The sequence below is a fragment of the Rattus norvegicus genome, chromosome X (genome assembly GCF_036323735.1).
Source record: "Rattus norvegicus strain BN/NHsdMcwi chromosome X, GRCr8, whole genome shotgun sequence".
Taxonomy (NCBI): Eukaryota; Metazoa; Chordata; class Mammalia; order Rodentia; family Muridae; genus Rattus; species Rattus norvegicus.
Genome location: NC_086039.1, coordinates 3,581,241 through 3,603,095, shown reverse-complemented (window position 1 = coordinate 3,603,095; position 21,855 = coordinate 3,581,241). Strand labels below are relative to the sequence as shown.

Sequence of the window (21,855 nt, the reverse complement as noted above, 5' to 3'; positions counted from 1 at the left end):
CCCCATTACCACCTTACCCCCAACAATCACGTTCACTGGGGGTTCAGTCTTAGCAGGACCCAGGGCTTCCCCTTCCACTGGTGCTCCTTACTAGGATATTCATTGCTACCTATGAGGTCAGAGTCCAGGGTCAGTCCATGTATAGTCTTTAGGTAGTGGCTTAGTCCCTGGAAGCTCTGGTTGCTTGGCATTGTTGTACATATGGGGTCTCGAGCCCCTTCAAGCTCTTCCAGTTCTTTCTCTGATTCCTTCAATGGGGGTCCCGTTCTCAGTTCAGTGGCTTAATGATGGCATTCACCAATGTATTTGCTGTATTCTGGCTGTGTCTCTCAGGACAGATCTACGTCTTGTTCCTGTCAGCCTACACTTCTTTGCTTCATCCATCTTATCCAGTTTGGTGGCTGTATATGGGCCACATGTGAAACATTCCCATTTTGGTCATCCTTCTTGAGTTTCATGTGTTCTGTGCATCTAGGGTAATTCAAGCATTTGGGCTTATCAATGAGTGCATACCATGTGTGTTTTTCTGTGATTGGGTTACCTCACTCAGGATGATATTTTCCAGTTCCAACCATTTGCCTACGAATTTCATAAAGTCATTGTTTTTCACAGCTGAGTAATATTCCATTGTGCAGATGTACCACATTTTCTGTATCCATTCCTCTGTTGAAGGGAATCTGGGTTCTTTCCAGCTTCTGGCTATTATAAATAAGGCTGCTATGAACATAGTGGAGCACGTGCGTTTGTTCTATGTTGGGGCATCTTGTGGGTATATGCCCAAGAGAGGTATAGCTAGATCCTCAGGCAGTTCAATGTCCAATTTTCTGAGGAACCTCCAGACTGATTTCCAGAATGGTTGTACCAGTCTGCAATCCCACCAACAATGGAGGAGTGTTCCTCTTTCTCCGCATCCTCGCCAGCATCTGCTGTCAGGTGAGTTTTTGGTCTTAGCCATTCTCACTGGTGTGAGGTGGAATCTCAGGGTTGTTTTGATTTGTACTTCCCTTATGACTAAAGATGTTGAACATTTCTTTAGGTGTTTCTCAGCCATTCGGCATTCCTCAGCTGTGAATTCTTTGTTTAGTTCTGAACCCCATTTTTTAATAGGGTTATTTGTCTCCCTGCGGTCTAACTTCTTGAGTTCTTTGTATATTTTGGATATAAGCCCTCTGTCAGTTGTAGGATTGGTAAAGATCTTTTCCCAATCTGTTGGTTGCCGTTTTGTCCTAACCACAGTGTCCTTTGCCTTACAGAAGCTTTGCAGTTTTATGAGATCCCATTTGTCGATTCTTGATCTTAGAGCATAAGCCATTGGTGTTTTGTTCAGGAAATTTTCTCCAGTGCCCATGTATTCAAGTTCCTTCCCCAGTTTTTCTTCTATTAGGTTTGAGTGTATCTGGTTTGATGTGCAGGTCCTTGATCCACTTGGACTTAAGTTTGTACAGGGTGATAAGCATGGATCGATCTGCATTTTTCTACATGCTGACCTCCAGTTGAACCAGCACCATTTGCTGAAAATGCTATCTTTTTTCCATTTGATGGTTTTGGCTCCTTTGTCAAAAGTCAAGTGCCCATAGGTGTGTGGGTTCATTTCTGGGTCTTCAATTCTGTTCCATTTGTCTATCTGCCTGTCTCTGTACCAATACCATGCAGTTTTTATCACTATTGCTCTGTAATACTGCTTGAGCTCAGGGATAGTGTTTCCCCCTGAAGTCCTTTTATAGTTGAGGATAGTTTTAGCTATCCTGGGTTTCTTCTTATTCCAGATGAATTTACAACTTGTTCTGTCTAACTCTTTGACGAATTGGATTGGTATTTTGATGGGGATTGCATTGAATCTGTAGATCGCTTTTGGCAAAATGGCCATTTTTGCTGTATTAATCCTGCCAATGCATGAACACGGGAGATCTTTCCATCTTCTGAGGTCTTCTTCAATTTCTTTCTTCAGAGGCTTGAAGTTCTTATCATACAGACCTTTCACTTGCTTGGTTAAAGTCACACCGAGGTACTTTATATTATTTGGGTCTATTATGAAGGGTGTCGTTTCCCTAATTTCTTTTTCGGCTTGTTTCTCTTTTGTATAGAGGAAGGCAACTGATTTATTTGAGTTAATTTTATACCCAGCCACTTTGCTGAAGTTGTTTATCAGCTTTAGTAGTTCTCTGGTGGAACTTTTGGGATCACTTAAAGATACTATCATGTCATCTGCAAATAGTGATATTTTGACCTCTTCTTTTCCGATCTGTATCCCCTTGATCTCCTTTTGTTGTCTGATTGCTCTGGCTAGAACTTCAAGAACTATATTGAATAAGTAGGGAGAGAGCAGGCAGCCTTGTCTAGTCCCTGATTTTAGTGGGATTGCTTCAAGTTTCTCTCCATTTAGTTTAATATTAGCAACTGGTTTGCCGTATATGGTTTTATTATGTTTAGGTATGGGCCTTGAATTCCTATTCTTTCCAGGACTTTTATCATGAAGGGGTGTTGAATTTTGTCAAATGCTTTCTCAGCATCTAATGAAATAATCATGTGGTTTTGTTCTTTCAATTTTTTTTTTTTATATAGTGGATTACATTGATGGTTTTCCGTATACTAAACCATCCCTGCATGCCTGGAATGAAGCCTACTTGATCATGATGGATGTTTTGATGTGCTCTTGGAATTTGGTTTACCAGAATTTTATTGAGTATTTTTGCGTGATAGTCATAAGGGAAATTTGGTCTGAAGTTGTCTTTCTTTGTTGAGTGTTTGTGTGGTTTAGGTATAAGAGTAATTGCGGCTTCATTGAAGGAATTCAGTAGCACTCCATCTCTTTCAATTTTGTGGAATAGCTTGGATAGTATTGGTATAAGGTCTTCTATGAAGGTCTGATAAAATTCTGCACTGAACCCATCTGAACCTGGGCTGTTTTTGGTTCAGAGACCTTTAATGACTGCTTCTATTTCTTTAGGAGTTATGGGTTGTTTAACTGGTTTATCTGTTCCTGATTTAACTTTGGTACCTGGTGTCTGTCTAGGAAATTGTCCATTTCATCTAGATTTTCAAGTTTTGTTGAATATAGACTTTTGTAGTAGGATCTGATGTTTTTTTGAATTTCCTCTGATTCTGCAGTTATGTCTCCCTTTTCATTTCTAATTTTGTTAATTTTTACACTCTCTATGCCCTCTGGTTATTCTGGCTAAGGGTTTATCTATCTTATTGATTATCTCAAAGAACCAGCTTTTGGTTCTGTTGATTCTTTCTGTGGTCCTTTTTGTTTCTACTTGGTTCATTTCAGCTCTGAGTTTGATTATTTCCTGCCTTCTACTCCTCCTGGGTGTATTTGCTTCTCTTTCTTCTAGAGATTTTTGGTGTGCTGTCAAGCTGCTGACATATGCTCTCTCCTGTTTCTTTCTGCAGGCACTCAGAGCTATGAGTTTTCCTCTTAGCACAGCTTTCATTGTTTCCCATAAGTTTGAGTATGTTGTACATTCATTTTCATTAAATTCTAAGAAGTCTTTAATTTCTTTCTTTATTTGTTCCTTGACCAGGTTATCATTGACTTGAGCATTGTTCAACTTCCATGTATATGTGGGCGTTATTCCCTTTTTGTTATTGAAGACCAGCTTTATCCCGTGGTGGTATGATAGGACACATGGGATTATTTCTATCTTTATCTGTTGAGGCCTGTTTTATGACCGTTTATGTGGTCAATTTTGGAGAAAGTACCATTAGGTGGTAAGGAGAAGGTATATCCTTTTTTTTTTTTTCGGAGCTGGGGACCGAACCCAGTGCCTTGCGCTTGGTAGGCAAGCGCTCTACCACTGAGCCAAATCCCCAACCCCTCCTTTTTTTTAGGATAGAATGTTCTATAAATATCTGTTAAGTCCATTTGGTTCATGACTTCTCTCAGTCTGTCTATGTCTCTGTTTAATTTCTGTTTCTGTGATCTGTCCATTGATGAGAGTGGGGTGTTGAAATCTCCTACTATTATTGTGTGAGTTGCAATGTGTGCTTTGAGCTTTAGTAAGGTTTCTTTTATGTATGTAGGTGCCCTTGTATTTGGAGCATAGATATTTAGGATTGAGAGTTCATCTTGGTGGATTTTTCCTTTGATGAATATGAAGTGTCCTCCCTTATCTTTTTTGATGGCTTTTGGTTGAAAATCAATTTTATTCGATATTAGAATGGCTACTCCAGCTTGCTTCTTCAGACCATTTCCTTGGAAAGTAGTTTTCCAGCCTTTCACTCTGAGGTAGTCTTTGTCTCTGAGTTGTGTTTCTTGTAGGCAGCAGAATGCAGGGTCCTCATTGCGTATCCAGTTTGTTAATCTATGCCTTTTTATTGGGGAATTGAGTCCATTGATGTTGAGAGATATTAAGGAATTATGATTGTTGCTTCCTGTTATATTCATATTTGGATGTGAGATTATGTTGTGTGCTTTTCTTCTATTTGTGTTGTTGCCAAGATGAGTAGTTTCTTGCTTTCTTTAGGTGTAGCTTGCCTCCTTATGTTGGGCTTTACCATTTATTATCCTTTGTAGGGCTGGATTTGTAGAAAGATATTGTGTAAATTTGGTTTTGTCATGGAATATCTTGATTTCTTCATCTATGTTAATTGAGAGTTTTGCAGGATACAATAACTTGGGATGGCATTTGTGTTCTCTTAGGGTCTGTATGACATCTGTCCAGGATCTTCTGGCTTTCATAGTGTCTGGTGAGAAGTCTGGTGTAATTCTGATAGGTCTTCCTTTATATGTTACTTGATGATTTTCCCTTACTGCTTTTAATATTCTTCCTTTGTTTTGTGCATTTGGTGTTTTGACTTTTATGTGACAGGGGGATTTTCTTTTCTTTTCCAATCTATTTGGAGTTCTGTAGGCTTCTTGTATGTTTATGGGCATTTATTTCTTTAGGTTAGGGAAATTTTCCTGTATGATTTTGTTGAAGATATTGACTGGTCCTTTGATCTGGGAGTCTTCACTCTCTTCTATACCTATTATCCTTAGGTTTGATCTTCTCATTGAGTCCTGGATTTCCTGTATGTTTTGGGCCAATAGCTTTTTCCGTTTTACATTATCTTTGACAGTTGAGTCAATGATTTCTATGGAATCTTCTGCTCCTGAGATTCTCTCTTCTATCTCTTGTATTCTGTTGGTGATGCTTGTATCTGCGGCTCCTTGTCTCTTCCTTTGGTTTTCTTTATCCAGTGTTGTCTTCCTTTGTGCTTTCTTTATTGCTTCTATTTCCATTTTTAATTCCTTCACCTGTTTGTGTTTTCCTGTAATTCTTTCAGGGATTTTTGTGATTCTTCTCTATAGGCTTCTACTTGTTTATTTATGTTTTCCCGTTTTTCTCTGAGAGAGTTCTTTTTGTCTTTCTTGAAGTCCTCCATTGTCATGATCAAATGTGATTTAAAATCAAGATCTTGCTTTTCTGGTGTGTTTGGATATTCAGTGGTTGCTTTGGTGGGAAAATTGGTCTCCGTTGATGCCATGTAGTCTTGGTTTCTTTTGCTTGGGTTCCTGCGCTTGCCTCTTGCCATCAGGTTGTCTGTGGTCTTACCTTATTCTGTTATTTCTGACAGTGGTTAGACCGTCCTATATGCCTGTGGGTTAGGAGTGCTGTAGACCTGTTTTCCTGTTTTCTTGTAGCCAGTTATGGAAACAGAGTGTTCTGCTTTCAGGTGTCTAGTCTTTCCTGTCTACTGGTCTTCAGCTATTCCTGTGGGTGTGTGTCCTGAGTCCACCAGGCAGATCACTTGGAGCAGAAAAGTTGGTCTTACCTCTGGTCCTGGGGTGAAGTCTCTCCAGGGGGCTGAGTTTGAGCTCTCCCTGAGCGCAGCCACCAGAAGGGTCTGCCTCGCCTTTTCTCCAGGTCTCAGTGCACAGGGGTCCCAGATGGCGTTAGGTGTGTTCCTCTGGAGTCAGAGATGTGTGCAGAGTGCAGTCTCTTCTGGCTTCCCAGGCGTGTCTCCTCCTCTCAAGGTTTAGCTCTCCTTCTCATGAGATTTGGGTGCAGGGAGCTGTTGACTGGGTCCCATCAGATCCGGGCCGTGTCTGGATCGCAGGGGACCTGCCACTTGAGTGCCCCTATCTTCCTGTTCCCAGAGGCCCTATACAGGTTCCTCTTGGGCCAGGAATGTGGGCAAGAGTGTGCAGTATTGGCGGTCTCTTCTGCTCTTCAGTCTCAGGAGTGCCCACCTGTTTGGGCGATGAGCTCTCTTTCCCACGGGGTTTGGGAACAGGGAGCTGTGAGCTGGGATCAGCGAGGTTTCTGCTCTATCAGTTTCAGTGTGTCTGGTTTGATCTGGAGATCCTTGATCCACTTGGACTTAAGGATTTTAAGAATGAGTTTGTTTGCATTCTTCAATATGCTGATCTCTAGTTGAACCAGCGCCATTTGTTGAAAATGCTATCTTTTTTCCACTGGATGGTTTTAGCTCCTTTGTCAAAATCAAGTGACCATAGGCTTGTGGGTTCATTTCTGGGTCTTCAGTTCTATTCCACTGATCTTCCCGCCTGTCTGTGTACCAATACCATCCTGTTTTTTATCACTATTGTTCTGTAATACAGCTTGAGGTCAGGGAGGGTGATTCCCCAAGAAGTTTTGTTGAGGATGGTTTTCACTATCCTGGGTTTTTTGTTATTCCACATGAATTTGCAAATTGTTCTTTCTAACTCTATGAAGAATTGAGTTGGAATTTTGATGGGAATTGCACTGAATCTATAGATTGCTTTTGTCAAGATGGCCATTTTTACTATATTAATCCTGCCAATCCATGAGCATGGGAGGTCTTTATGTCTTCTGAGATCTTCAATTTCTTTCTTTAGAAATAGTAGAATTTCTTGTCATATAGATCTTTCATTTGCTTGGTTAGAGTCCCACCAAGGTAGTTTATACTATTTTGAATGGTGTTATTTCCTCAATTTCTTTCTCAGCCTGTTTATCCTTTGAATAGAGGAAGGCTACTGATTTGTTTGAGTTAATTTTATATCCAGCCACTTTGCTGAAGATTTTATTAGTTGTAGGAGTTCTCTGGTAGAACTTTTGGGATCACTTAAGCATACTATGATATCATGTGCAAATAATGATATTTTGACTGCTTCCTTTCCAATTTGTATTCCTTTGACCTCCTTTAGTTGTCTGATTGCTCTGGCTAGGACTCCGCATACTATATTGTATAAGTAGGGAGAGAGTGGGCAGCCTTGTCTAGTCCTTGATTTTAGTGGTATTGCTTCAAGTTTCTCTCCATTTAGTTTAATGTTAGCTACAGGTTTGCTGTATATTGCTTTACTATGTTACTATGTTTAGGTATGGACCTTGAATTCCTGATCTTTCCAAGACTTTTATCATAAAGGGGTTTTGAATTATGTCAAATACTTTCTCAGTATCTAATGAGATGATCATGTGTTTTTTTTTCCCTCCAGGTATGTTTATATAGCAGATTATGTTGAAGGATTTCTGTATATTTTGCTATCCCTGAATTTCTGAGATGAATCATACTTGGACATGATGGGTGATCCTTTTGATGTCTTCTTAGATTTGCTTTGTGAGGATTTTGAGTATATTGGTATTGATAGTCATAAGGGAAATTGTCTGAGGTTCTCTTTCTTTGTTGGGTCTTTGTGTGTTTTATATATAAGTGAAATTATGGCTTCAGAGAGTGAGTTGTGTAGTGTTCCTTCTGCTTGTATTTTGTGGAATTGTTTGTAGACTATTGTTATTAGGTCTTCTATGAAGTTCTGATAGAATTCTTCACTAAACCCATATGGTCCTGGGCTGTTTTGGTTTGGAAACTTTTAATGACTGCTTCTATTTCTTTAGGGTTTTGGCATAGTTTAAATGGTTTAATCTAATCCTGATTTCACTTTGGTTCCTGATATCAGTCTAGAAAATTGTCCATTCTATTCAGATTTTGAAGTTTTGTTAAGTATAAGCTTTTATAGTAGGAGCTGATGATTTTTTGGATGTCCTCATTTTCTGTTTTTATTTCTCCCTTTTCAGTTCTGATTATGTTAATTTTGACACACTCTCTGTGACGTCTGGTTAGTCTGAATAAGGGTTTATCTATCTTGTTGATTTTCTTAAAGAACCAGCTTCTAGTTTTGTTGATTCTTTTTACAGGTCTTTTTGTTTCTACTTGGTTGATTTCAGCTCTTAGTTTGGTTATTTTTGGCAGTCTACTCTTCTTGGGTGTATTTGCTTCTTTTTGTTCTAGTGCTTTTAGGTGTCCTTGTCAGTCAGCTAGTGTATGCTCTCTCCAGTTTCTTTTTGGAGGCACTTAGAGCTATGAGTTTTCATGTTAGCACTGCTTTCATTATGTGCCATAAGTTTGGGTATGTTGTCCCTTCATTATCATTAAATTCTAAAAATTCTTTAATTTCTTTCTTTATTTCTTCCTTGACCAAGTTGTCATTGAGTAGAGCATTGTTTAACTTCCATGTGGATGTGGACTTTCTGTCGTTTTTATTGTTATTGAAGATCAGCCTTAGACCATGCTTATTTGATAGGATGCATGGGATTATTTTATCATGTTGTATCTGCTGAGGCCTGTTTTGTGAATGATTACATGGACAATTTTGGAGAAGATTCCATGAGGTGCTGAGAAGAATGTATTTTTATTTTAGGATGAAATGTTCTATAGATACCTCTTAATTCCATTTCACTCAGAAATTCTGTTAGTTTCACTGTGTCTCTGTTTCGTTTCTGTTCCATAATGTGTCCAATGATGAGAGTGGGGTGTTGAAGTCACCTAATATTATTGTGTGAGGTGCAATGTATGCTTTGAGATGTAGCTTTTACGTATTTCTTTTACGAATGTGGGTTCCCTTGCATTTGGAGCATATTTATCTAGAATTGAGAGTTCTTCTTGGTGGGTTTTTAATTTGACTATGAAGTGTCCTGCCTATATTTTTTGATAGCTTTTTGTTGAAAGTTGATTTTATTCGATATTATAATGGCTACTCCAGTTATTTTCTTGGGACCATTTGCCTGGAAAATTTTTTTTCCAGCCGTTTAATCTGAGCAAGTGTCTGTCTTTGTCCCTGAGGTGTGTTTCCTGTGTGCAGCAAAATGCTGGGTCCTGTTTACATGTCCAGTCTGTTAATTTGTCTTTTTATTGGGAAATTGAGTCTATTGATATTGAGAGACATTAAGGAATAGTGATTGTTGTTTCCTTTTATTTCTGTTGTTAGCGGTGGAATTATGTTTGTGTGGCTATCTTCTTTTGGGTTTGTTGCACCAAGATTACTTTCTTGCTTTTTCTAGGGTGTAGTTTCCCTCCTTGTGTTGGAGTTTTCCATCTATTATCCTTTGTAGGGCTGGATTTGTGGAATGATACTGTGCAAATTTGGTTTTGTCATGGAATATCTTGGTTTCTCCTTCTATGGTATGTAAGAGTTTCCTGGATATTGTAGCCTGGGTTGGCATTTGTATTCTCTTAGGGTCTGTATGACATCTGTCCAGGATCGTCTAGCTTTCATAGACCCTGTTGAGAAGTCTGGTTTCATTCTCATAGGTCTGCCTCTATATGTTACTTGACATTTTCCCTTACTGCTTTTAATATTCTTTCTTTGTTTTGTGCATTTGGTGTTTTGACTATTATGTGACGGGAGGAGTTTCTTTTCTGGTCCAATCTATTTGGGGTTCTGCAGGCTTCTTGTATACTTATGGCCATCACTTTCTTTAGGTTAGGAAAGTTTCTTCTATATTTTTAGCTCTTTACTTTGGGAAACTTTTCTCTGTTCTATACCTATTATTTTTAGGTTTGATCTTCTCATTGTGTCCTGGATTTCCTAGATGTTTCAGTTTAGGATCTTTTTGCATTTTACATTTTCTTTGACTATTGTGTCAATGTTTTCTGTGGTATCTTCTCCCCCCAAGATTCTCTGTCCTATCTCTTGTGTTCTTTTCGTGATGCTTGTGTCTATGACCCCTGATCTCTTCCCTAGGTTTTCTATCTCCAGATTTGTCTCCCTTTGTGATTTCTTTTTTTTTTTTTTTTCGGAGCTGAGGTCCGAACCCAGGGCTTTGCGCTTGCTAGGCAAGTGCTCTACCACTGAGCTAAATCCGGAACCCCTCTTTGTGATTTCTTTATTGTTTCTATTCCCATTTATAGATCCTGGATGTCTTTGTTTAATTTCCTCCCTTGTTTGGTTGTGTTTTCCGGTGATTCTTTAAGGGATTTTTGTGTTTCCTCTTTAAGGGCTTCTACTTGTTTACTTGTGTTGCCCTCTATTTCTTTAAGGGAGTTATGTATGTCCTATTTAAAGTCCTCTAACATCATCATGAAATGTGATTTTAAATCCTCACCTTGCTTTTCTGGTGTGTTTGGATATCCAGTGTTTGCTATGGTGGGAGAACTGGGCTCTGATGATGCTAAGTAGTCTTGGTTTCTGTTGCTTAGTTTCGTGTGCTTGCCCCTTGCTTATGTCTGATGTTAGTTGGTCTTGCTGTCTCTGACTGGAGCTTGTCCCTCCTATGAGCCTATGAGCCTATGACTTCAGGAGTGACAGGGCTCCTTGGAAACCAGCTCTCTCGGCAGATTTTGGGTCCAAGAGGTGTGGGACAGCCACAACCCTGGGCATAAATGGAGACCGGAGGATTCCTGTCCTAGGCTGGTGTCCTATGTCTCCTGGGATCCATGTATTCCCGGTGTGTCTCTCTTTGGACAGTCAATGGAGAGAAAGTGGGTCACAGCTGTGGGCTGTGGGCTTAGGAGGGAGAGCGCTCCTGGTGGACCAGCTCTCTGTGAGCAGGTTTTGGCACCAAGAGCTGTGGGGAAGCCCCAGCTCTGGGTGCAGATATAGACTTCAGCCTATATTTTTGATAAGTATGTGTGTATATTAATAGGTTATTTGGCTTATCATGTATGTGTGTGTGTGTGTGTTTAATGAAAGAAACAGTTGCATCTAGGATGTAGAAGTGGAATATAGACATCCATTTATTGTTCCTGTAAATTAAGACTACGGTACTTCCTCATGTATATATAATGTATCATTTATTTAATGATAATAATCTGGTATCATTGATGCTACTAAGATGAGAGGCACACACTTAAATCCCAGCAGTTTCCGCTCTAGTTTGAATTCAGCCTGTCTACTTAATGAGTTTCAGGCCAGCAATTAATAAAAAAGTTAGGCAAGATAAAAGAATGAGATGAATGAGTATTTAGACTTGGAAGATAGAATAGCATAAGTATCAATAGAGATTGTTATAGTTATATAATAAGTTCTCTGTATTTTCTGTCACCATTATTATCAGAGTTACTGATTTTTATGAGTGTGACTTAGAATACATACACATACACACATACACATTTTAATCTTTCACAATCTATTCTTCATGTCAATTTTTATATTTTTCTTTTAGGTGGGAAGTTTAGGATTAATAACTCAGAAAAAAGAATTTCTGAAAAAGTTACAATTTATGGTGAAACAGTGGATGAAGATTCAAGAGATGATTCATTGTATTCCATCTTAGAAGAAATGTGGCAAGGTGCTGATTGGATGAAAAGATACCAAGGAAAACAGTTCTCCCCTTTGAGCCATGCTGCTTTTAGTAAGAAAATATTGAACACCGAGAGAGTTTATGAATGCACAGATATTGAAAAGCATGTACACCTCAAACCAAATGTTGTTCCTTCACAGAAAAGAATCCATAAAAAAGATTCATTTGGAAAGCATTTTAAGCATAATTTAGACTTACATATTCCTAATAAAAACAAAGCAACAAAGATTTCTGACCAAAAAATTAGCCACAGGCAAGATTTTGCCCACAGTACTTCTTATACTAACCTTGAAAATCCACATATGGGCACAGAATTCTGTGAAAGTCAGTATGGAAATGCCATCAGATTCAAGCAAGCACATAGACAAAGTATGATATTTCCTACTGGGGAAAGGCTAAAACCATGTGATGCATTTGGAATGAACCTCACCCAAAAATCATATACCTTCACTTCTTCCAGAATTCACAATGTGGAAAAACATCCTGAACTTAGCAAATGCACAAATGTTTTTACACAGAAGCCGCTACTCAGTATATGTCTGAGATTTCATAGAGATGAAAAACTATACATATGTACTAACTGTGGGAAGGCATTCATCCAGAACTCTGAATTAAAGATGCATGAGAAAACCCACACTAGAGAAAAATTGTACACTTGCAGTGAATGTGGAAAATCATTTTACCAGCTGCCATCTCTACATAGGCATCAAACTATCCATTCTGAAGAAAAATTCTGTTCATGCAGTGAATTTGGGAAAGACTTCTCCTTGAGTTCAGCTCTCAATATCCACCAGAAAATCCATACCAGGGAGAGACATCACAAATGTAATGAGTGTGGGAAAGCCTTTACCCAAAAGTCAACACTCCGAATGCATCAGAGAATTCACACAGGAGAGAGATCTTATATATGTACTAAATGTGGACAGGCTTTCATACAGAAGGCACATCTGATTGCACATCAAAGAATTCATACCGGAGAAAAACCTTATCAATGCAGTGACTGTGGAAAATCCTTCCCCTCTAAGTCCCAACTTCAGATGCATAAGCGAATTCACACAGGAGAAAAACCCTATATATGCACAGAGTGTGGGAAAGCTTTCACCAACAGATCAAATCTCAATACTCACCAAAAGTCTCATACTGGAGAGAAATCTTACATATGTGCTGAATGTGGGAAGGCCTTCACTGACAGGTCAAATTTCAATAAACACCAGACCATTCATACTGGGGAAAAGCCCCATGTTTGTGCCAGTTGTGGGAGGGCCTTCATCCAGAAGTCACAGTTAATTACACATCAGAAAATCCACATTATGGAGAAGCCATATAAATGTCCTGACTGTGAGAAATCCTTCTTCAAGAAACCACATCTCAAAGTACACCAGCGAATTCACACAGGAGAGAAACCATATATATGTGCAAAATGTGGGAAGGCCTTCACTGACCGGTCTAATTTCAATAAACACCAGACAGTTCACACTGGGGATAAACCCTATAAATGTAGTGAATGTGGAAAGGGGTTTACTCAGAAATCAGTTCTTAGTATCCATAGAAATATTCATACCTGAGAGTAACCCTGCTTCATCAAAACAAGATAGCCTTATTGTAGAAGTCAAATCTAAGTGTACATTATAAGATTCATCTAAGACAGACTTTGTGTAAATGCCCTGTACAAAACATATCACCTGAGATGAGAAAAGTTGTTTTGAAAAGACCCTTTAAGAATACATTGAAAAAGGAGGAATTTTTATATTTGCATGGCCTCACAAAGCAGAATTCATATTGGGAAAGATGTTAGTTTAATACATTAAGAAATGTCTTTCTATAGGAAGTACTACAAAGTAAATTGTTACAAAATTCTTTTTTAGAAAGATATTATGGGGGCTGGAGAGATGGCTCAGTGGTTAAGAGCACTGCCTCCTTTTCCAGAGGTCCTGCATTCAATTCCCAGCAACTACATGGTGGCTCACAACCATCTGTAATGGTATCTGATGCCCTCTTCTGGTGTGTCTGAAGACAGCTACAGTGTACTCCTATAAAATAAATCTTTAAAAAAAGAATAGAAATTTTGCAAGTTTCAGTAATGTAAGTAATCAAACATAACATCAAAAAGAATGATAAAGCAACAGAATGTATTTGATGTGTAAAATTCTCAGTTCTGTAGAGTTTTTGTGGTGAAATATGCTGTGTAACAGGAATAATCAAAGTTCCTTTTCAAAATTAGAATGATTGTGTCTTATCAATTTTTTGCCACTGAACATTTCTTTTAAGCATACCCATAAATCAAAAGTCATTTTGCTTTTGTGTACATAAACATCTGCAGGTAGGATTTTGTATGGTAACATAAAATGATCCTGTTATACAGTTTGCTGAACATGAAATAATATTCTTCTTTCATTTGGTAGCCACAGATGTGTGTGTATAAGATTTTCTCCTAGGTTTCCCTTTTTATTGAACAGAAGAGCAAATGTCTTTGATTTTAATGTGTTCAATTTATTTTATTTGTAAGTGTTCTGAATTTTTATAGGCTACAGTGTGATGTTTTAGTATATTCGCATATTTGATCAGCTCAAATTACTTAACATTATCTTTCATCTCAAATACTTATCAGTTTTACATAATGAAATTATTCAAAATAATTTCCTGTGGCTATTTTGAACTGCATGATGTCATATTGCTTACCACAATTCCACTTTGTGTAATTGAACACCAAAACTTGCTCCTTTATTGATGTTGTTCCCATTAATCAATCTCTCCTTATTATCTTTTCTTCCCTGTGTTTCCCAGCTAGGTACTTTTTATGAATGCCCTTTTGTAGTGTGATATTTTTGTTAAGAAGTAGCTTCTTTCTGCTCCTTGACTTTTAAATCTGACTATGACTGGCTTTGGCCATAGGATCTTATGAAAGAGATTTTAACAGGGGCTTGAGAAACGTGAAAGCCTGCCTCAAGGTTTACTGCTCTTTGAAATCCCAAAAGTCTCACATCATCCTACTAGGAGATTAAGAAAACCACACAGAGTAGAGCAAGCAAGCTCACCTGATATCTGATCGGCCAAATAGCTTGCCAACTGTTAGACATGAGGCCTTATTAGATTTCTAGTCCTATCCAAGACAGTCCTACTCAGAACAGACATATCCGTTATTCCAACCAAACTGGCATTTTGAGATAAATAACCACCATTTTAAACAGTTGCATATTTGATTGCTTTGTTACATTGCAAATGCTACATAATACATAAAAGGATATTATATCCCACCATAATCTGACATTGGCTTTGGTCCTGGGCATCAGGTGGAGATCAGAATGAGGAAAACTTAGTAAAATGTAGCTCACATTATTTAGTGTGGTAAAACACCGAAAATATTCTCTAGGAAGATACAGAACATGCCAATTGAACTTTTGGACCTGACTTAGGAGATTTCTGAGAGAATAATACAAGTATTACTTTGCTACTTTTAGCTACATATAATAAAGTACAGAAAAGAGATGAATGAAAGAAATAGCTGTTCCAACTGGCAAGCAGAATCAAAAGAAATATGAAAAAGACTTGAATATTTGAGAAATAACTGTTTCTCATAGGTAATCACCCAGTCATCAAAATATCTTCAAGGTCTAAACAGTCCTGGGGTAAAGGTCAGTGATGGATGTGTCTGTACAACGTGTAGAACATTTCATTGGTGCTAAATTAGTGAGCACTTCTATGTAATATTCCATGGTACTTTGAGGAACTGTTCTAAAGAGAGAGGGGCTTTATATGATTCACAGATGTGGCATTTGTGTCATGGCTAGCTCAAACAAGATCCATAGAAAACTAAAGGAATTTTTACTTTTGAAATTTCCTCAAGATTGCTTTTTAAAGTGACTGAAATAATTAAAACTTAAATGTGGTCTGGACTGCCTTACCTAAATTAGCATCTACAGAAGGATATGAGCTGAAAAATCTACTAATCTAGTTATAAATATGGATTCTTTCTTGTGGGAAATGAAGAAAGTCTTATAAGACCCTAGTATAATATTTAACATTCCAAAATCCATGTTTGCTCACAACTGCCTGTAACTCCAGTTCCAAGGGGATGGCCTCTGGCACTCATGGTACCTGCACTTGTGTTCATATATAACTATCCAGACACCCATACACATAATTAAAATATTAAATAATTAATAAATATACAGTTGTCTAACTACAGATTATATTTTCAAAACTGTTTTGTGGAGCCTGGAAGATGACAGAACTGTGAATTTCACACAATAATGGTAATGAACTGTAGCTGAGTTTTTGGTGCTTGGACAGAAAGTGTATTTTTGTGTGGGAAATATAAGACTTTAAATGAGTAAAAATCTCTACATTACAAAAACAATGAATGTCAGCTTAGGATAAGAGAAAAAAGCCTGGACTGGAGAGATGGCTCAGCAGTTTAGAGCGCTGACTATTCTTCCAGAGGTCCTGAGTTCAATTCCTAGCAATCAGATAGTGGCTCACAACCATCTCTAATAGTCATCGATGCCCTCTTCTGGTGTGTCTGAAGACAGCAACAGTGTACTCACATACTTGAAATAAATAAATCTTTAAATAAAAAGAGAGAAAAGTCTTGCAGTTAACTGGACATAGACAAAATATCAATACATAAAAGACAATAAACCTTACTTTCCCTAGTCTTTCAGCAGTGATAAAATGCTATAAAGCATAATTACATCCCTTCCCTTTCTGTGACTACTGTTTTCTCAGTGATGTCACCAAATGTCTTCTACCTATTTTTAGGAATTTCCCATTACTGAGCTTACTTAACATTCTACATCTAGGGTTGCATCTGTGTCATTGCCCTACAACCCTTGAGACTTAGCTCCTGCCTTACATTCCACTTGTGAATTTGAACTCTGCATCCTTGCTGACAGCCAGAGTTCTGCTTCTTTGCATGGGATGTGCCACCCAGGCTTAACACACAGCCGATACTGCTTCCATTCTCCTCTAGCATGATCACTGCCACACTAGCCTGCAGCTCTCTACAACCTCAACTAATTGACAATTCAGGGACTTCTCTACATGCCCCATATGAAGAGTGAGGCCTGAAACAATTTTGTCTACAGTGGGTGGGGCATGGGGGCAATGCATTTTGCCTAATAGAGATATGTGTACATTGTACATAGTGAGTGGGGCATGTAGTGTGAAGTGGGAGTTTTTTCATGAGGGGTTGTTTATGGTGGGTGAGCATTTATGTAGTGGGTAAAGTGTGCAAGGGCAATGAACAGAGCATGTAGATGCTTTACATTGTGGGCAGGACTTGAGGGCATTTTATAGAGTATAAACAGAAGCTGTAAGTTGTAGGCTTGGCATGCAAGGTTGTTCTGCCAGTTTTGGCGAGTCCCAAGTGAAAATGCAGGCCAGTGTCTGTGTGTTAAAACTGGGTGGACTTGATGTGGCTAATCTTGGTTGTTAATATGACTTTGTCCGAAATTAATTGAAATGACTAGTCATACCAGTTAGGGATTTTTTTTTTTTTTTTTTTTTTTTTTTTTTTTTTTTTTTTTTTTTTTTGGAGCTGGGGACCGAACCCAGGGCCTTGCGCTTCCTAGGCAAGCGCTCTACCACTGAGCTAAATCCCCAACCCCAGTTAGGGATTTTTCTAAAAGTCATTTGAAGTGAGGAGACCCATTTTTAATCTATTTTTTAATTGCTTTACATCTCAATATCAGTTCCCCCTGTTACTCCCTCACACAGATCCCCCAAACCCCTTCTCCTCTGAGAAGGGGGAGCCCCCATGGGTATCACACCTCCTAACTTAACAAGTCACTGTAGAAATAGGCACATCTTCTCCCACTGAGGCCCACTTAGGGGAACTGGATCCATAGGCAGGCAACACATTGTGGGACAGCCCACTCCATTTGTTAGGGGACCTGCATGAAGCCCAAGGTTGACTTCTACTACACATGTGCAGGGGAACCTAGGTCCAGTCCATGCTTGCTCTTTGAGTGATAGTTCAGTCTGGGAGCCCCCAAAGTCCAGGTTAGTTGACTCAGTTGGTGAAAGACCCATTTCTAATCCAGAGCTTTGAGGTGAGAAGATCCATCTTTAATATGGACCACATCTTCTGCTGGCAGCCTACATAAAGGAAATGGAAGAAGGAAGCTCTCTCTTGCCAACTTGCTTTTGCTCCCCTTAGGAAGAACATTCCTTCACTGGCATTAGAGCCTGCTTCTTTGGAATTTTGATGTATACTGGAAACCAGCTGAGATGATATCCAGCTTCATGGACTGAACAACTACTGGATTGGACCTTCCATTTATAGGCATCCACTGTTTGATTAGCTGGACCACAGCCTATATATTCTAATACACACCCTTTCTCTCTCTATCGAAAGATTAGTTCTGTACGTTCTGTCACTTTAGAGAACTCTGACTGATTTTGGTTCCAGAAATGGTTCTAGGACAACATAAGTACCTTTCCAATTTGTCAACACCTACATTTACTGAATCCTCTCCAGTTACCAAAACCTCTTCAGGGAGCTCAGACAATACTGAAAACCCATGGGGTGAAGTATTTAACAAACTTAAGGAGACAAGTGCATTTGTTTATCTTGATTCACCAGTTGTGATAGGCAGTGGATTATGTGACTCTGTATATAATATTTTTGACAATTTTTGGAAAAATGGGGAAATTGTGATGCTGGTCTGTTGACAAAGGAAAAGAATGAGCTCCATGATAAAATTAACCAACATCTAGCATCTCAGGATATGGTGAAGGATAACAATGAACTCTGATAAAATTGACTAGTTCTAAATGTGCATAAACAGCCTAAAGATTTCTAAGTATTTTCTAAGAAAACCTCTCTAGCATCCGCAAGAATCAAGTGAAAAATCAAACTGAAGGCCCTATTAATAAGGTTGGTTGAATTACAGTGAGGATTCAAGAATCAGCCTCAGAAAAAAACCAGCTGTTAAAGTCAGGGCATTGATTGATATAGAATGGGATCCTGTAACTTGAGATGTAGGTTATGGGAGGACCCTATGAACTTGAGAGCTTTCAACCCTCAGATTCTCAAGGAATTAGTCTCTCAACCCTTAGCAGAAAACATACTCACATACTCATATCCCAACTCCTAAAATATTGCCTTTTCCCTTTTGACTGAAGAAATTAATCCTTCATGTCTGTTAAACCAGCAGTCACTTTCACTGAAGTAGATACCAGGCAAGACAATACTGATATCACTCAGGGCCCAACAATAGTTGCTTCTAGATCCATTATCAGACTCAAGGAAAAAGTAGGCTTCTACAGGGGAGGTAGAAAGTGTAGTCCATGAAGAGGTATGCTACACTACTAAAGCTTATTGAGCAATTAAGCAATTTGCATAATTAGCAAACTGAAATCTGGAGAATCAAGCAGAAATCTGGAGAATATGTATGGGAATGGATTTTAAGGGTGTGGGATGATGGTAGAAGGAACATATACTGGATCAGGCTGAGTTTATTGATATAGGCCCTTTGAGAGTGGATTCTAGATTCAATATGAAAGCTTACACAGTTAAAGGTATAAAGGTATGTTTGGTTGGCTGAAGCATTATCATATCAAAAGATGGTCTACTGAAAAGGAGTTGGAGATGCTTACTATTCCTTGGATTAGGGTTGATGAAGAAATTTTAAGGTTCAGGGAAATTGCATTACTAGAGTTTGTATACTGTGATACCTAATCCTCCATAACAGGAAGGTCCTTTGCTAATCCTATAAGACAAAAAATGGTGAGAGAGGTGCCAGGATATTTTAAGAGCTTTGTTAAAGAATTATCTTTATGTTAGAAGAACATATCCTGCATACTAGAAAAAACTACTCTTGACTATTAATAGTTTATTAGGGGCTTAACAGAAGTGACCTACTATAGTAGTGTTGTGCCAAACTGGGTTATAGGCTTTTTGTGGAAAGGAAAGGAGTTGAGGGTTTCATTAAAAAGTACTTTGTGCTTTATACTCATTCATTCAAAGAGAGTCTCAATTGCTCTTTATTTACAAAGAGTTAATGCAGTATCACAATATTTCTCAATGCATGTGTTGTAACAGAAGAAAGATTTTATATTTTAAAATGAAAAAGTTCCTCTTTCTCCACATTTTCGCTAGCATGTGTTGTCACCTGAGGTTTTGATCTTAGCCAGGCTGACTGGTGTAAGGTGGAGTCTCAGGGTCGTTTTGGTTTGCATTTCTCTAACCTCTAAGGACTTTAACATTTCTTTAGGTGCTTCTCTGCCATTCGAGAGTCCTCTATTGTGAATTCTCGGTTTAATTCTATACCCCATTTTTTGATTGGATTGTTTGGCTTTTTGGTGGTAAGCTTCCCATTGCTAGTGGGATTCAAACTGCTACAACCATTCTGGAAATCAATTTGGAGGTTCCTTAGAAAATTGGAAATAGACCTACCTAAAGATCCAGAAATACCACTCTTGGGAATATACCCCAAAGATGCCCCACCATGCCATAGGAGCACATGTTCCACTATGTTCATAGGGGCCTTATTTGTGGTAGTCAGAAGCTAGAAACAACCCAGATGTCCCACAACAGAAGAATGGATACAGAAAATGTGGTTCATTTACACAATGGAATACTACTCAGTAATTAAGAACGAGGACATCCTGAATTTTGCAGGCAAATGGATGGAACTAGAAAATGTCATCCCGAGTGAGGTAACTCAGACCCAAAAGGACATGCATGATATATTCTCACTAATAAGTGGATATTACAGAATACCCAAGATAAAGTCCACAGAACTCATAAAGGTCAATAAGCTGAAGGCCCCAAGTGAGAACCACCTCAGTTCCACTTGGGAGGGAGAAGAAAGCAACCAAAAGGTGGGATGGAGAGGGGGGGACAGCGGAGAGAAAGGGGATGCAGTAGGGGGAGAGGGGAACATGATCTGGTATTGGGTAGGGGAGAAGGACTGAAGCCCTGAGGGCCAGCAGAAAGAATGGAAACAAGAAATCTTGGGAGGAAGGAGGTTAGAAAGACCCTCTAGAATGTACCAGAGACCTGAGAAGTGAGAGACCCTCAGGACTTAAAGGGAGGTACCCTAGATGAAAGCCCTACAGTGGGTAGATGGAATGTATTGAGTCCACCTCCAGCAGAAAGACAAGGCATCAAGTGAGGCATGGGGTTGCTATCTCACAGCCAAGGCTCTGATCCATAATTCTTCCTGTCTGAAAGAAATGCAGGGATGGAAATGGAGAAGAGCCTGAGGACAAGAAGGTCCAGCGACAGGCCCAAAGTGGGTTCCAGCTCAAGGGGAGGCCCCAAGACCTGACACCATTACTGAAGCTATGGGACATTCACCAAAAGGGGCCTACTATGACTGCTCTCCAAAAGACCCAACAAGATGCAGATATGTGCACCAAACCAATGAACAGAAGCTGCTGACCTCTCTGGTTGAATTAGGGAAAAGCTGGAGGTAGCTAAGGACGATGGCCACCCTGTAGGAGGACCAGCAGTCTCACTTAGCCTGGACCCCTGAGATCTCTTAGACACTGGATCACCAACCAGGCAGCATACACCAGCTGAGATGAGGCCTCCAACACATATATAACAGAGGACTCCTGGGTCTGGGTTCAGTCAGAGAAGATGTACTTGACCCTCAAGAGTTTGGAGGCCCCAGGAAGTTTGAGGTCTGGTGGAGTGGGTGGGGTGGGGATATCCTTGTGGAGACGGGGTGGGAGGGGGATTGGGGGAGGGTGGGTAAGAGGTATGGGATGTGGAACCCTCAGGGGGTGGACTGGGAGGGGAATAAAATCTGGAGTGTAAAAATGAATGAATAAAAGGAAACTTACTGCAGTACGTTTGATGGCTATTTAAAAGATTACAGGATCTTTCTGTTAGCATTCTGTCTAAGCTCCACCCCCACAGTTACCTGGCAACAGCCAGGCATGCCTGGCCCTATAAAAGGGGCTGCTTGCTCCCTCCTCACTCTCTTGCTCTTTCTCTCTCTCTCTCTCTTTTTTTTTTACCCTCTTTCCCCTTTGTCCCTTCTCTCCCCATTCCCCAACCCCCTTCTTTCCACGTACTCATGGCTGGCCTGTACTCTTCTCTCTTGTCCCTCTCCCTTGTCTCATCCTTTCATTAAACCTTTCCACATTGAACTGTGTTTGTCTGGTGTGGTTTGTCTGGATGCGAGCCGATATTTCTACCCCAACACTTTCTTTCCTGTTTTCATTTAATGTTGTAATATTAATTAAAATTTGTGCTTAAGTTATGTGACTATTGTAATAATTAAAAGCAATTAAAATATATGAAAGTTAAAAAATTACCTTTAATATAAGTGTAAGTCTATACTAAACAGTGAATTAATCAGGTAGCTGTATTTTTTTTTACCTTATGTTATTCCCCAATAACTACACAGAAAAA

The 21,855-nt window shown here is 39.2% G+C and overlaps 1 protein-coding gene across 9 annotated transcripts in view; it reads left to right on the top strand.

Annotated features, from left to right (window-relative positions):
• Znf81L (zinc finger protein 81 like) overlaps positions 1–21,595 on the top strand; it is a 98,405-nt gene extending 76,810 nt beyond the window's left edge. For all 9 annotated transcript variants that reach the window (XM_039100629.2, XM_039100627.2, XM_063280425.1 and 6 more), the window contains one exon: positions 11,349–21,595. In XM_039100629.2, the coding sequence (XP_038956557.1) occupies positions 11,349–13,051 (1,703 nt within the window). In that variant the 3' untranslated portion in view covers positions 13,052–21,595. The remainder of the gene's footprint in view (positions 1–11,348) is intronic.
• The last annotated feature ends 260 nt before the right edge of the window (positions 21,596–21,855 follow it).